The sequence below is a fragment of the Mizuhopecten yessoensis genome, unplaced genomic scaffold, assembly GCF_002113885.1.
Source record: "Mizuhopecten yessoensis strain PY_sf001 unplaced genomic scaffold, ASM211388v2 scaffold2379, whole genome shotgun sequence".
NCBI classification, from domain to species: Eukaryota; Metazoa; Mollusca; class Bivalvia; order Pectinida; family Pectinidae; genus Mizuhopecten; species Mizuhopecten yessoensis.
Genome location: NW_018404517.1, coordinates 6,531 through 24,692, shown reverse-complemented (window position 1 = coordinate 24,692; position 18,162 = coordinate 6,531). Strand labels below are relative to the sequence as shown.

General features: G+C 34.6%; 1 protein-coding gene across 2 annotated transcripts in view; it reads left to right on the top strand.

The window, feature by feature from the left end:
* The first annotated feature begins 4,750 nt into the window (after positions 1–4,750).
* LOC110445810 overlaps positions 4,751–18,162 on the top strand; it is a 16,558-nt gene continuing 3,146 nt past the window's right edge. Inside the window, exons 1-3 of one of the 2 annotated variants that reach the window (XM_021490606.1) lie at positions 4,751–5,359; positions 7,705–9,409; positions 10,929–11,398. In XM_021490606.1, the coding sequence (XP_021346281.1) occupies positions 5,205–5,359; positions 7,705–9,409; positions 10,929–11,398 (2,330 nt within the window). In that variant the 5' untranslated portion in view covers positions 4,751–5,204. Of the gene's footprint in view, positions 5,360–7,704; positions 9,410–10,928; positions 11,617–18,162 lie in introns of those variants that run through there. The other variant, XM_021490605.1, reaches the window with a different exon arrangement.

Genomic DNA, 18,162 nt, shown 5'->3' with positions numbered 1-18,162 from the left:
AAACGACAGGTGGAAAATATACAGAAATCGGTAATATTTAAGTTGTAACTGTACTGTTATTGAAACAGTGGCTTGTAACTTAATCATATACTCCTGGCCATTGAACCTTCATATGAACATATGTTATGAAGGAAAATAAATTGAGTTTGTATACACAAAGTACAAAAACAAGTGTATACACAAACTGTACCCTTTACTACAAATAATTTACACACAATATTTTGATCAACATTTATAGGTTTCAGTATATATCATACAATGAGAACAGTGACTTCAGGCTACTAACTTAGTATCACAGACTTGCGTATTTTATTATATAATACCATCTTACACAGCCCACAGAGCATGTGTGTATAAATACAGATCAGCATGTCCATGCATGACCACAGTGTAAGTATAGTGATAGGTGAAGGTCATTGACCATAATCAGCACATGTAGCCAATCAGAACACAGGAATGTAGATAAGGCCAAGGCCATTGACCACTGGTTAGCATCAGCATCTTAGCCAATCAGGTTGCAGGAATAATGCGCGGCAATTAAGATAATAAACATACATTGCGTCACCAAAGTCAGTTTTAACATTTTCTTGCTGGGTGAAAGACGTACCACCATTAGACAGCTCAACATCATCGAACCGCCACCATCCCCCGCCACCAGCCTTTATCCATCTATATACATATTATATAAACAAGTTATTTAGGAGCTAATGTTCTTCCAACAGTTACTTCACGCATAATATTAGGAGCTGGCATGATATATAGCTAACAGGTCTTAAATGGCTATCCACTACTCAATAACCCTTTCGGCTTTTACGGCCTATTGTTACGTTCTTTGGCCCCAAGTGTTATATTACTAACTATTCAGATAGTGTACATGTGTAGTATAAAATCAGGCTGTTTAAACGACTCACGGCGAAGAAACCCCTGAGACTTACGGCGATTGGGCTGGTCTGTACAGCTGTCGGACCTGGCAGTCTGGTTGTATCTAATTAGTGGGGTTGGGGTTCATCGGACCGAGTGTGGCACATGGGTTTTCCATTGAAACTAATGGCTCTTGGGTGGCTCACCTCTCGAGACTCACGGCGGCTCGAATACACTACAGTTTTACATACGCGGTATATAGTCCCCATAAATACCCCTAGTAACTCTTCTGGGACATGAAAGCAAGAGTATATAGATATTGCATAATATCATATAATATCTTGCCATTCCCAGTTAGCTGAATTACCGTTAGCTTAAATTATGCCAGCCCCCCATGTAATACCAAATGTTAAATATCTGTATGTGTTGATGTATTACAATGCTATATAATACTAATAATAGTTTCTTGGATTTACAGAGGGAGTGATACAGTCGTATTGTATAGGATGACAGAGCAGTGAGTCTTTAAATTCAATTATATGTATAAACTTAAACTACACCTTTGTTGTTTATGTATAAACAAGGAAAATAATTTAACTGATGTTGTTCCTTAATTCCAGATGTGAGAAGTAAATACTTCCTTATACACATACGCCGTTGGATATAAATGTACATGAACAGCCTTGATTATATATAGATAGAGGATCGCTATGACACGTTCCACTTATACTTTAATATATATATATATACAGGAAAAACAAAAACTAGACTTTATGGAATGTTCTTGATAATTACAATATTACATCTGAAAATTACATTTTTATCGAATTAACATTGATCTTCAAAGGTTAGGTTTTTAATTCGTATGTCTTCACTGTAATCATATAGATGCCCATACATCATAAAACCGTACCAATATACGCGTATGTTAGTTATCTAGACGTTTATAATTAGTTGTTAAATATGACAGATTCCTAAATACATAATTTCTCATATAGTTATGAAGGTCTATGCACAATAAAATGATTGTGTTATTTGACATATGTCCTGCTTGCTATTCTAGATCAATTAAAAGGAATACGATTTTTGAAACAGATATTAATTATTTTCGGTAATATGTATGTAAATATATTAAGTTTTAAAAATATATTTACAAACAATTGATAACAATGCCACAAATTATTTTGAGTATCTGTTTAAGTGCGGAATGCAGGTGCTGATCCGGATATTGTTTACAGTCATGTTATAGTATCCGTCTAATTTATTAGGTGACGTAACACAACTTCCTTTTTTCTAATACATACCTATGCGGCATGCTTTCTGACTCTGAAGACATTTTTAATTGATCTAGAATAGAAAGCAGGACATATATCAAATTACATAATCATTTGTTATAATTCCTTTATAAAAACGTTTTCAAAGCTTACTTTCTCTTGCAAATGGATTATGCAATGTATATTTCCAACGCACTTCATCTTGTATATTTGTTGTAAGGGACAAAGTTTCATACCATCAACAGTATTCGATTCTACAAAGGAAGTAATAGTTCCTACTAAGGAAATAATAGTTCCTACTAGGAACTTATCGTCTTTTCCCAAAAGTTTCAGCAAACAATGGCTCACCAGATCAAGGTCGGTGCTTGAACTATTGAGTCTGTTCCAGCTGTTAAAAACATAAGGGTATACGTTGATAGCTCACTGAACATGGATAAACAAGTTAACGCTATTGCCAAATCCTGTTAATACTAGATCAGGAGCATCGGCTGTATTCGGCAGTTTATAACTGAAGGTGCATGCAAGATTGTGCATTCACTTGTTACCTCTCGTTTTGATTATTGTAACGCCCTGCTCTGTGGTATATCTAACAAACTAACTAGTCGTCAGCAGAGGGTCCAGAACAATGCAGCACGGCTGGTTACTCTAACTCTAAAGAGAGAGCACATCACATCTGTGCTATATTCATTGCACTGGTTACCTGTACGATACAGGTCGCAGTACAAATTTCGGTGCACACGTACAGGGCACTGGATGGAACAGCTCATCAGTAAAATGCCGGAGCTTGTTACCATATATCAGCTGTCACGAGCACTGCGGTCGGTGTCAGAATCATTGTTGTGTGTCCCAAAATATCGTACTCTGACCTATGGAAAACAGTGCTTTGGGAGGGTTTCGGTCACGTTGTGGAATTGCTTACCATCTGCTATTAGAAAGTCAAATACCCTGGCCAAATTCAAGAGGGACATCAAAACTCACCTCTTCACATCTGCATTGTATGGTCTCTGCAAAGAGGTCATGTATTTGTTCAATTACATGTTGTGTGTGTGTATGTGCACATTGTTTGCTTAAATGTATAAAATTGATTGTAAGCCTTTGTTTTTGTTTTAACTATTACTATTATCCATATGTTGTAAAGCGGTGGTTTAGAGTAATTTTACAAATTATATAGGGCGCTATATAAATGTTGTATATCATTTTTAATATTATTATTAGAAATATGTATTACGTGTTGGATTATTTTTAACTCATAAAGATGAATGGCGAATATAAACGTATATTTCCTCAAAGATTGCATTTATGGAAACTGAAAAATATAACAGTTGTCATAAATCCTGATGATATAGCTGGTCTGATTTGAAAATAAAGGTCCGAAATATACAGAAATCGACATTATTTAATTGTAACTGCAATGTGCATGAAACAGTGACGTGTACCTCAATCATGTACTCATGTACCTACATATGTACATATGTTATAAAGCAAAATACACAAGGAAAATCATCTGATTGTTCTTGTTTGTTAACCCCAGCTCTAAGTACTAAATACTTCCTTATACACAAACGCCGTTGGATATAAATGTACATGTACAACCTCGATTATAGCTAGATGAAGGATCGCAAGCACCCATTTTACTAATACTTTAATATATACATGTATTTGTCAACCCGGGAAAGGCCTAGATACGCTATATCTGTCTTTTGTTTTATTTTTTATACATGTATATACATATACATCACTATATAATTATTGACTTTTGTGATCATGAATATCATGTTATATGAACCTACAATACAATAGTCGAAAAAAGCTAAGTTCAATATCACTTTACAGGTCTTTTCATATAAAGGCTATCACTAAAGTCCATATTTGTTTAATTTTATGCTTTAACAAATTAAAAACACAAAACAGTGGAATGGAAAAAGATTGAGCAGAATAGTCCTATTCCAATGAGGCTTCAATCTTGTATATACACAACCACTTCTCTAATAGTGTAATACACGCTAGCCCTGGCATTATTTTCACCACCTTTCTTAAACATAACGAAACCTATATAATGAAGATTTTAATCAGGAAAACGTTATAATAATTAAAATATATAATAAAGACAAACTTCCTCAACTTCAGTAATATTTTCCCCTGGAATTCTAAAGTGAAAGAAGGTTTCTATATTTCTAAACTTTTTCTTCAGGTTGGGAAGTATGGATAAATAGAGTCATTTAGATACATATAAAACAACGATTGTACATATGCTTACAGCGTAGCCGAATCGACAACGATTTTGTGGACAACTCGTACACATTTTACACCTTTGTGTGCATACGCTTCACTGGTCATTTGTCTGATGAAAGTGACAGTGTACATATCGTACTAGTCATCGAAACGTCACATAGAAAATGTTATTGGTTGTAAACAAAAGGACTTTTCATAATTAATGAAAGAAGGTTCCAATGTGATGAACTTTCGTGAAACTGTGACCTGTGTAAATTGTAATATTTAAAGCAATTTGTGTAGATTTAACGAAATGCGCTATGCACATGTTTACGGAAACAATGACACAGTGTCGTTTCAGAGAACAACATCACTCTAAATAAGGAAATAGAAACTATGTTGTATCCGAGTCGAAGATGAGGTATCAGTCGACGATTGTTTAGAATTGTTCCAGTATACAAATACTTCAACAGTGTACATATTCTGGTGATCACGTTACCGGGAGATGTAAATATGAGGCAGTGATTCATCTCACATGACTTCATTAATTTTATACACTGTGTATTCACGACAAGTGGTTTGTATAGATGATAAAAATAGCATGTAAGATCATTAACACTTGTGCATACGTTGAAAACATCTGGAGGTGCGTGATTGTAAACTATAATTCCATAGTCGTGTTGTATTCTCCTGTCATTGTTTCCTTGGCATATATATTAATATTATATATATTTTGGTAGGATAAAATAATGATTAAGTTGTAGTGACGTTTCAGGAGATTTTGTATTACAATGACAAACTGGCGGAAGTAAACATCAGTTTTTGTTTGTGATTATATTCAACAAAACAACGCCACACATGGCTATCCGCAGACAAGATTGTATACAGGATATCAATGTTGACCTCCTTGATGATGTTTCGAACCACCCACCACCACTTCCTCCAAGAAAACCATTGAAAACTCAAGAGAAGCTTACTGAAGAACAAAATCGAAATAGAAACTCAAATCCCAGGTATGTCAATTGTTTTATTAACCAAAAGTATATTAATATTTTAAATAAGTAAAGAACGAATATACAAAATATGATATGTAAGAGTAAATTATATTCATGGAAAACTGATGAAATAATAGTTGATGGTATTCCATTTAAGGAGACATGGCTATATGTTTATGATTCTATCGCATAATGTTGTGGAAGTAAAAAAAATCCGTATTGCTTGGGGCGTTTAGAAACACCGTTGGAAAGGACCGAAGACCGGAATATATTCGTGTAAATATAAAAGGAAAGCCTGCACAGATGATATCATATATAAAACATATCAAGTCACGAGTGATTAAGATGTGCTATGTCATTTTCTTGATATTGTGGACAATATTTGTTAGATAAAACAATGTTTAAAACAAAGGTACCTGCAAATAATAGAAGAAGGCGGTAAACGATACAACCCATATGCATTATCAACTATAGATGGCACTGGACAGTTTCATACAAATTGTACAAAATAGTTTTATGTATTAAAAAGTGTTTTTGAAAATGTTTTATTATGTAGAAATGAATGCCTTAAGTACAGGGAAAGACAAATGTATAGTGATATTCATCACCGGTAAGTTATGAAATATATTGTGGAAAAGTTAAAAGTTAAGGTTCAATATAAGGTTAACTAATACAAACGGCATTTCCAACTTTTTCTATCACAATACGCTGTGTTATTCTACTCTCAGATCATTGTATACACATTTAGACTGTTGACACGTGGTATATGACTTTCCGTAGTTTTGATGCTTAAAGATTTGATCGCTAGTTTCAGGCAAAATTGCTACAGACGCTCGATATTGTTTCGACTCCATACCGTCTCGTGTCGAGATCGTGAAACCCAGAGTCGTAATATATGTCTCTGTGAAACCCAAACAAGATCTGTAACAGTGTCGGAAAAAAAATTCGTTCTCCCCATGTCCAATTATCAATATTTGGAGGGCCTGTCTATATCGGAACTCTCGCTATAAACATCAACCATAGAACCTCACGAAGAAAAGTCCCAGGCCTATGGTTTTGGACATTGACAGCGATTAGTTCGTCTTCATCACTTGGCGCCCCGCATATAGTTCGTGGTTAATTTATATTAATTAATGTAATATTGCATACTCTCAATATTCAAAGTCGTTCATCTATTTTATTTTTTCACGAAGTTATTGCCAAAACATTAATTTTGAAAATGATTAAATTTGTAATAAAAAACCGGTATTTTTTAATATTAATGAGTGACTGTTTACATATGGGTCATATCACTACGCCAGCCTTGTCAACAAAATATGTGTATGCTATTAAAATCAGGAAATTCTCCAGCTATTTCCGATTGAGATTGTGGTAGAAACAGATCACACGACTCGTGGTTGTTGAGTATGTTATATATTTCACTCTCTTTAGTTAATTTCCAAAGCTCGTGTCTTTTGTAACTTTTGAAAATTAATTAACTCGAGTGAACAACATACTCTCACTATAAACATCAACCATAGAACCTCACCATATTCAACAACCACTCGTTGTGCAATTTTTATATATATAATGGACGATAGTTACCTTTTTTACTATTCAATAATTCAGAAAACGACTCTTAGAATTGATTGTTAGGGGGAAACTATTCTTCTTCTGTAATTCTTTTAACTTAAGAATCGGAGAAATATTGTGCGTAATTTTACAATTATCAAATCACTCTCATAACACCAATATCGTAACTGTGTTTCAAAATTGTTAGTTTTTACATGCAAATCATTGACTTCAATGAAGTTGCATTTCTTTGTAAGTCTTATCTTTTATATTACGTTTTATTTGTCAATGATAGATAACAGTTTTTAGATGAAAAGTGATACAGAGTTAGTCAATAAGAAGGCACAGTTTGATATTCCTTTTAGTATACCATGTGTCTCCTAGTCGAGGAAAGATAACTACTCTCATTTCCATGACCCCTTATTGATTATGAATGAAGAAAACTTCCGATCGCCAAAACTCAAATATGTGTTTGTTGATATGCCGATTTTAATGTGTATGTCCGTCATTCTACTTTTGATAAAGTAGAAATCTACAAATTCATCAAAACGTACCAAAGCACTCTTTTTCCTGATAAATGATAAACATTTTATAACGTTTACATTACGTTCATAAATATGATTACCTTAATTAACGTATGCTTAAAACAAAACATAATAATCAAAAATGCAAGGTTGTTTCCGAATTTTAGATATGAATTCCTATATTTAATTGAGGTTTTAGATATGATTTAAACTCCTTCAGACATATTCTGTAGATATTATTTATGTAGTATGCTGCTGATCAATTTTCTGTGTTTCTATTCCATACAGACTGCCAGAAACCGTGAACTTAATGACCTTTCCAAACGACAATGAAGACACAAATAAATTAGCAGCAAGCTGGGATGTCTGCACTGGAAATGCATTTGATTACATCATTCCAGAATGTACCCTTTTAAACCTAAGTGGCAATTCTGAAACCGACGAAACACACCATAAGATTCACTCTGGATTAAAAACAAACATGTTCGACAGCCTTGACAAGTATTTAATTGGCGAGTTGTTCAAGCAATCTTCTGATCTGAACACAGAAACAAGACCCATGTTTTATACGCCTGATTTTAGTACATGTAGCAGGGGAATTGATGCCTTACAACCCGCAAACAGTGTCGATTTACCAACTCTGCTGGGAGAAAGAGAAAACAAACAAAGTGATAGTTTTGAAGTGATAGATTCTACGGAATCAATAACGCATATCATGCATACACCGTCACAGTCGTCGAAACTTAACGCGATGGAGAATCAGTCGGACTCGGCAAGTTCTATAAGGTCCTGTGCGTTTTTGAATGGCTACTTCCGAGCTAACAGTATCTATTCTTTAGATGATACGAATCCAACAAACTCAATGGAAACCATCCAGTATAGTGACACCAAATCTGAAGAACAGGACGATATTTGGGGCACGCCTAAACTTGGACAACAAGACGTGTATTTAAAAAAGCTCAGAGAACAAGAAGTGAACCACATACAACAGCTTCAGAGAGATACAAGTACAACCAAAGCCCCAGGACTTTTAAACATTCATCATCCTAAGTTGTCCTCTCAAAGATCTGTGAGCGAAAGCGATATTAATAATTCCATTGAATTTGAAAACACAGAAACAAGACCCATGTTGTATACGCCTAAAAGGTCCAGTGCGTTTTTGAAAAGCTATTTCCGGGAAAACAGTAATTTTCATTTAGAAGATGTAAATCCACCAGTCACATCTAAAAACATTCAGGATTATGATACTGAATCTGGTGAAAAAGATGATATCTGGGACATGCCTACATCTAGACAACAAGACTTGTATTTAAAAAAGATCAGAGAACTGGAACAAGAAGTAAACCAAATACAACAGCTTCAGAAAAGTTCAACCCAAACTCTGGAAGAATCAAGCATTCATCGTCCTAAGTTTTACTCTCAGCGATCATTGAGCGATAGCGATATCTATGTATCCTTGGATTTTGAAGACAACATGGGAGGTCAAGATATCACTAATGAATGGATTGCAGTCAAAAGTAATAATCATGACATGAAAAAATCCTCAAGCATAGACAATCTCAACAGGAGGACAAAAAAGGTCAGATCTAGTACAACAAAACATGATCCACCTAGTATGGGAGCATCATCAAGCTTTGAAAATATCAAAACCAAGCCCACCAAGCTGTGGCGAAAAATAACTAAACGCGATAAAGACAATTCTGATGGAACATCTCAAAAGGTTTCAATCAAAGTAGACGCTTGGGTGGAACTGTCATGTCCATGTGAAAGATCATGTGAACGTATTAAAAGGTTGGTGACAACACAAGGAGGGTACATGTGGGTGGCCTTCATTCAGTGTTCCTGGGTTTTCTTGTACAACAATAGACACGAGAGAGTGTACAAGTTTGATACACGTGGTTGTGTGGATAGTTTGGCAGTGTCTGCGACCGGGGTCCTCTATGTCTCGTGTCCTCCTCAGAAGAGGGTTATCATGTTGTCATCAAATCTTCAGGTATGCGTTGACAATTTTTCGTCCATTCAAAATCATGAATTACTTGCTTTATTAGGACAGTTTTCTAAAATAAACATTTATTTATGTTTATTGCATTATGACTGGTTTGCATATGCATGAAAATAGATAAATAAATAGTACGAAATAGTCATCATTATGGAATTAAAAATATCAACAGAATTGAATCCTTCCACACTTTCATACATGTATGTTTTAGAAACATCCTTGCTATAATTATAAAGATAGTTGATACCTTTCCAAAGCCGTTGTCATTATATACAAGAGAAAAATGGTGGCATGGAATTATCTATTACATGGTATCATGTTCCCTTATTTTCTTAACGGTTGAATCATTATGACGCAAATGTCATTGATTTCTAATATTGACTCCTGTTTTAATTATTTTTTTAATATCAGATAGATATTTAAATTGTAACGTCATAACATTAAGGTGCCTGTCTAGTTGAGTTTGTTTCCCTTGACGATTTTTGTATGGTCCATATGGTTTAATGATACAATCATAATAATTCATATAGATGTAGCTAGAATAAAGAAACAAACTTAAAAATCAAGTTTATATGTTTAAACAGGAAACCGTTTTTATCAATCCATTCCTAAATTTACACCAACCACGATTGTTATCGCACAACGTCGTCTATCGTTCGCACATCGTGCAAACATCGTTGCACAGACCGTGCACAGACCGTGCACAGACCGTGAACACTTCGTGTGAGCTTTGCACATCGTGTAACGAAGTGCGATCTCACAACTGTATTTTATCAAACAATGCGGATAAAAAAAAAACACAACTACATATGGGAAGTGTGACCTAATCGTGGTGTTTTAGGCCTGACACTCGTGAAAATGAACTTTATCGCTATAACCTTGAATTTTCGTCATTGCAAGTACCAGAATATTATTGTAATATATTGTAGTAATACTGTTTTTATTGAAAATAGGAAGCGACAAACTTGAATGTGTATGTCTCAATTTACATTCATGAACGTTTGACTTCCGTTTTAACTGTTGCAATGTAGAAGTAATTTACATATCAAATTTAAGTTAAACCTATACAATCTGTTCCATTTTAAGGAAATAGTTATACTCCTGTAACGGTATTGTTAAAATCTTACATATCATTTAGGATGGTGTATGATACGAGGTCATCACCTCTCTATAACTACAAACTATCTACATTGTCTATAAATATGTAACTACCTGGAATTTTTGAGGGCGAAGACACCCCTCTCTGTAACTATATCATACCCGTAGTTTAAAGTCAAACCTACCTTAGGCACCTGCCGTAAAATGTCAGGTGTAAACTTAAATCAAGTAACCATTGAAACCAATTGTACATACCTAGAGTAAAACCTGCAAGAGATTGTTTCCTTTTATGATGACACTGTAGCATGTTCTTACTGCATACAGCAATCAGGGGTGTAATTAATTGTGTACGAACAAGGATAAAATCCCACTGTTTCCTTGCAGATCTTAATTGTGATTATGTCCATTCGTTTAGATGACAGTTCTGCGCTCTTTCACGAAATTGTATCCACGAGGAATTGCCGTTTCCCCGTACGACGGCACCCTGATAGTCTGTATGACGTCTCAGCCTGTGGGGCATGATATGGAAGAGCCTTCAAAGGACAGTTGTCTGATGCAATTCAAAGGCGAAACGCCAAAGGAAACCGGGACAATTGTGAACAAAGGAAATTATTTCGGATATCCGGTAAAGGTAACCATTAACATGAATGGACTTTTATTAGTGTCAGATTTCGGTTTGAGATGTTTGTTTGTTTTGGATAAAGGAGGATATATGTTGAGGACGTTTTCTTCACTCGGAGGAGTGCCACTGTGGCATGTACATGCTCTTACAAGTAACCCCGTTAGCTCGTTCTACGTTGTTCAAGGAGGAGCTGGAACACTGTCAATCACACGACTAGGAGAGTACCTAGGAACCTTCGAGGAAACATCGACATCAACTAAGGATGAACGTTTAGTAAAACGTACAGTTGAAACGGCGTCAATGAATACGGAGGGGCAGATAGTTCTAGCATCTGGAAATATCATCACACATGTTTCTCTCATGTATTCGTTATAAGGTGCGGATTGTCAGACATCTTTAATGAAAACCGTCATAAACGTTGTTCGCTCTATTACATATATTCATAAGTAAATACCAAATTTACACCAATTTACTATTTTGTAAATAGTAAATTGAGTTTTATTCCTCAGTGTTCTCCGTTTTTAAACAATATGTATGAAATTAAGAAAGACAAAATATCATGTTTACTGGTTTGTTGATACAAAGATGTAAGATATGAACTTGCTGTTACAATTATAGTGATGTGAGAAAAGAGGCCTACTAAGCTTTCAATTAATGCATCATACAACAAAATACATTACCGATATCAGAATGACACCAGGACATCTAAAGTGAAAGAAGGTTCCTATATTTCTAAATACTTTCTTCAGGTTGGTAAGTATGGATGAATCGAGTCATTTCGTTACATATATAACAACGATTGTACATATGCTTACAGCGTAGCCGAAATCGACATCGATTTTGTGGACACCTTTCGTGAAACTGTGACCTGTGTAAATTGTAACATTTAAATCAGTTTGAGTAGATTTAACGAAATGCCATTTTCACATGTATACGAAAGCAATGCTACAGTGTCCTTTCAGAGAACGACGCTACGCTAAATAAGGAAATAGAAACTATGTTGTATTCGTTTCGGAAATGAGGTCTCAGTCAACGATTGTTTAGCCTCGACAATATAATTGTTCCAGTATACAAATACTTCAACAGTGTACATATTCTGGTGATCACGTTACCGGGAATTGTAAATATTAGGCAGTGATCCTTCTCACATGACTTCATTGTACACTGTGTATTCACGACAAGGGGTTGTATATAGTTGATACAAATAGCATGCAAGATCATTAATACTTGTGCATGCGTTGTAAACATCTGGAGATGTGTGATTGTAAACTATAATCCCATATTCGTGTAGTGTTTTCCTGCCATTGACTCCGTGGCATATATATTGATATTATATGTAGTTTGGTAGGATAATATATTGTCTAAGTCGCAGTGACGTTTCAGGAGAAATTTTATTACAATGACAAACTGGCGGAAGTGAACATTAGTTTATGTTTGTGATTATATTCAACCACACAACGCCACACATGGCTATCCCCAGACAAGATGGTATACAGGATATCAATGCTGACCTACTTGATGATGTTTCGAACCACCCACCACCACTTCCTTTCAAGAAAACCATTGACAACTCAAGGGAAGCTTACTGAATAACAACATCTAACTAGAAAATCAAATCCCAGGTATGTCAATTGTTTTATTAATCAAAAGTATACTACTATTTTAAATAAGCAAAGAACGAATATACAAACTATGTAAGAGTAAACGTTAGAGGATTTATTGAAGACGCAACTTACTGAACGTTTAAACATATTTGTAAGTGTGGTGCCTTTTAGGAATACTGGAGCATTCCATTGCGAGTTATCGTTAAGTAAGACACTCATCGTTTGAGCACACTTATTACATGTACGAAATCGTGCTTGAAAAGAAATAAATTTCAAACATAGAGGGGTATGTGTGGAAAAAGAATTGGATAGGCCCCATAAGGTTTGCTATAAAAGTGTTTAGCTGTAGAAAACTAATTTCGTTAATCCCTAGACGTTTGCTATAAAAGCATTTTACTCTGGAGAACAGTATGTATTAATGTGTTTCACTGTAGAAAACTAATTCAGTGGTCCTGTGGAGTTACAACGGGTTTCATTTTGGAGTACAAATTCGATATCTTTTCTGTGCTTCAAAAAGTGTTTTACTGTATATAATTAACTATATAAGGGTATGGAAAAACAATTTCCTACAAGGGTCCCTTGCGCTACGCTTCATTCTCTTCTTTTTTCGATGCTTAATCTCTTTATTTTGAACTCAAACCCATAGTCATGATTGCATCGCAACCAGATGTCGGTGCCTTGTGTAGAAAGTAGCGACAATGTAAATAATTGTCGAAAAGTCTAGAGTTCGTTTCGGAAAACTTTTTGTGTTATTAATAAAATGAGATCTACTGAATCGCTAATCTATTATTAGCAGTCAGATATTCATTATTTAACTCAAATACTTTTATAATAAATCCGAACTTATATACCGTTGTGATTTTCGACCTAGTAACAACAACATACAAAAAAATCCATAAAAAACGATATACGACGAATTTATTCGAAAATGTTAGCTCACAAATATTTTCTCAAAAACAATCTGACATATACATTTAATTTTAAATTTTTATTTTCATGGAAAACTGATGAAAGAATAGTTGATGGTATTCCATTTAAGGAGACAGGCATATACGTTTATGATTCTATCGCCAAACTTTGTGGAAGTAAGATTTGTTCAAGATCGTATTGTTTGGGGCATTTAGAAGTACCGTTGGGAAGGACCGAAGACCGCAATGTATTCGTGTATATATCACAGAAAAGCCTGCAAAGATGATATCATATATAAAACATAAGTCACGAGTGATTAAGATGTGCTATCTCATGTATAAACGATATTTGTTAGAAAAAACAATGTATAAAACGGTACCTGTAAATACTAGTAGTAAAAAAGGCATTGGATTAGAAGTAGAAGGCTTCAAACGATACAACCCATACTCATTATAAACAATAAATGACACTGATCTTAGGTAGTTAAAGACCGATATATTAATACTCATTTAAGATGTTCAATATACGTGTCTTCTTTAAAAGTTTCATACAAATTGTACAAAATAGTTTTGTGTATTTAACAGTGTTTTGGAAACTGTGGTAATGTGTAGAAATAAATGCCTTAAGTACAGGGAAAGACAAATACATAGTGAGAGTCATCAGCGATAAGTGAAAGATATTGTGGTAAAGTTAAAAGTTAAGGTACAATTTACGGATCACTAATACAATAATTCAGAAAACGACTCTTAAAATTGATTGTAAGGGGAAAACTATTCTTCTTCTGTAAATCTTTTAATGTAAGAATATTTCGGAGAAATGTTGTTCGTAATTTTACAATTGTGAAATCACTCTCATAACACGAATATCGCAATTGTGTTTCAAAATTGTTAGTTTTTATATTTTTTATATTATATTACGTTTTATTTGTCATTAATAGATAACAGTTTTTAGATGAAAAGTGATACAGAGTTAGTCAATAAGAAGTCAGTGTTTGGTATTCCTTTTAGTATACCATATGTCTCCTAGTCGGGGAAAGACAACTACTCTCATATCCATGAAGACCCCTTATTGACATTTTATAACGTTTACATAATGTTACATAAAGTTCTCGTTTCCGAATTATGCATATGAATTCCTATATTTAATTGAGGTTTTAGACTCTAAACTCCTATAGACAAATTCTGTAATCATAATTTATGTAGTATGTTGCTGATTAATTTTCTGTGTTTCTATTCCATACAGGCTGCCAGAAACCGTGAACTTAATGACCTTTCCAAACGGCAATGAAGACACAAATCAATTAGCAGAAAGCTGGGATGTCTGCACTGGAAATGCATTCGATAACATCATTCCAGAATGTACCCTATTACACCTAAGTGGCAGTTGTGAAACCGACGAAACACACCATAAGTTTTACTCTGGATTATAAACAAACATGTCCGACAGCCTTGACAAGTATTTTATTGGCGATTTGTTCAAGAAATCTTCTGATTTGGATTCAGACACAAGACCCAGACTTTATACACCTGATTTTAGTACATGTAGCGAAAGTATTGATGCCTTACAACCCGCAAACAGTGTCGATTTACCAACACTGCCGAGAAAAAGACATCAAAATCAAAGTGACAGTTTTGAAGTCATAGATTCTACGGAATCAATAACGCGTTTCATGAATACACCGTCACAGTCGTCAAAACTTAACGCGATGGAGAATCCATCGGACTCGGCAAGTTCTGTAAGGTCCGGTGCGTTTTTTGATGGCTACTTCAAAGTTAATAGTATCTATTCATTAGATGATAAGAATCCAATAAGCTCAATGGAAACCATTCAGGATAGTGACACTAAATCTGATGAACAGGACGATATTTTGGATACGCCTAAACTTAGACAACAAGACTTGTATTTAAAGCTCAGAGAACTGGAAAACGAAATGAAACAAATAGAACAGCTTCAAAAAGATATAAGTTCAAACAAAGCTCCAGGACTACTTAACATGCATCATCCTAAATTGTCTTTCCAGCGATCTGTGAGCGAAAGCGATATATGTAATTCCATGGAATTTGAAGACAAAATGGAAGGTCTGGATATCAATAATGAATTAAATGTAATCGAACCTGATAATCATGATATAAAAAAATCCACGAGCATAGACGATATCAACAAGAGGACAAAAAGAGACAGATCAAGTACACTATTACATGATCAACCTGATATCAGAGCATCGTCAAGCTTTGGAAATATCAAAACAAAGGCCACAGACCTGTGGGGTAAAATAACTAAATGCGATAAAGACACCTCTGACGAAACATCTCAAAAGCTTGTAATCAAAGTAGACGCCCGGGTGGAGCTGTCATGTCCATGTGAAAGATCGTGTGGACCTGTTGAAAGGTTGGCGACAACACAAGGTGGTTACATCTATGTTTCCTTCAAAAAGTGTTCGTGGGTTTCTTTGTACAACAATAAACACGAGAGAGTGTACCAGTTTGATACACGTGGTCGTGTGGATAGTCTGGCGGTGTCTGCGACTGGGGTCCTCTATGTCTCGTGTCCTCATCAGAAGAAGATTATCATGTTGTCATCAAATCATCAGGTATGCGCTAAAAACCTTGCAATACCACTTTTTTGAATGATAAATGTACGATACAATGAATTTTAAATGCTATTTTCTTGTCTAGGTTGCATGAATATTTTGTTCCTGTATGCTGGTAATTTAAATTCTAGACTTCTGCCCTTTATTTATACTCTTATTATACCTATCATGACGTATTTTTGTAAAAGCTTTCAGCATTTTGTAGGATATTGCAGAAAGATCTGATCTCTTCATGAAGCAATAATTGAGAATATGCATGAAAATATATTAATAGAAAATAATTAGCATTATAGAAATATCAATAGAATTGGATCTTTCCACAATAACATACATGTATGTGCTAGAATCTTCCTTGTTTTAAGTTCATATCACACTGTACACATTTGCATTCACGTTCTTAAACTATATATAGTCTTAATCTATATATAGATAAAGATAGCTAACACAGTCTTATTCTGAAGTCGTCTCCAATAAAAACAAAATCATACCACCACACGTCGTCATTATACACAAGAAAAAAAAAGGTCGGCCCGCATTATGTATTACATGGTATCATGTTCCTCTACGTCCTCATTGGCTGAAAACATTATCACGCAAATGCCATTGATTTGTGATATTGACTCCTGTTTTTGTATTATTTTGGACACATCGGGTAAATATTTACATTATAACGTCACTCCATTTGTAACGCCTGACAAATGCAGTTATTTTTCCTCTGGCGATTTGCTTATGGTCCATCTGGATAATATTTTTTTCATAAGTTCATTTAATCTCATGTTTACCTGAACAAAAGTCCATAATTAATAAAAGCAAATGAGATTAGTTTCTGTCGGAGTTTTGATACACACATCATGACAGGAGACGCATGTGGTGTTTAGCTTAAAAATATAAGTAAAGGCTACATACATATTATTAAATAAACTGTTTACCGTAGATAACATGCTCAAATTCAGTTGAATTCGTGGCCACTTTCCCTCGCCTCTAATCCATCAGGAACACATATATTTTTGTCGTATTATTTTGACAGTATTTGTTGTTAAGTGAAATAATCTGTGTATAAGTATTTGAGTGTATATACATTTTCAAGTTTATTCTAGTTACGCTGTTATCTGTTCCGTTTGTTACAATATCAACATAATTACTGCAAAGGGGAAAATTTCGCTGTTAGGAAATGCTATGGTTAAGTAAGATACGCGAAGAGTGACATAGTCGTGATCGTTTCGGCCTGACACTCATGAATATGTATCAAAGTATCGCAGTAACTTTGAACTTCCGTCATTGCAAGTACCGGGAAGTTATTGTAGTACTATCTTTAATGAAAACAGGAAGGGACTAGCTTGAATGTGTATATCTCAGTTTATATTTATGATCTTTTGACTTCCGTTTGAACTGTTGCAGTGTAGAAGGAGTTTACATATCAAATTTATGTTAAGCCTATATGTATACATTCTGTTCGATTTTAAGAAAAACAAAACTGCTGTAATAGTATTGTTCAAATTTAAATATCATTTAGGATGGTGTGTGATACGAATTCATCACTTTTCAACTATCTGCATTGGCTGTTAATACATAGCATCTTGGCATTTTCGAGTTTGTAAACATCATCTGTCTGTATCTAAAGCATGCCTATAACTTAAAGTCAAACCTGCCTTAGACACCCGCCTTCAAATGCCAATTGTGTAAAACTGAAATCAAGTAGCCTTGGAAACCAATTTTTATAGCTAGAGTAAAAACTGCAAAGAATTGTTTCCTTTCGTGATGACGATCAATCATATTTAAACTGCATACAATAGGGGAACAATAAATTGTGTAAGAGCAAGGTTAAAACCTCACTGTTTCCTTGCAAATGTTAATTATGCTTTGTTATATCTCTCTGTTCATTGTTTATTTCCTTTAATTTAGCTGACAGTTCTGCGCTCTTTTA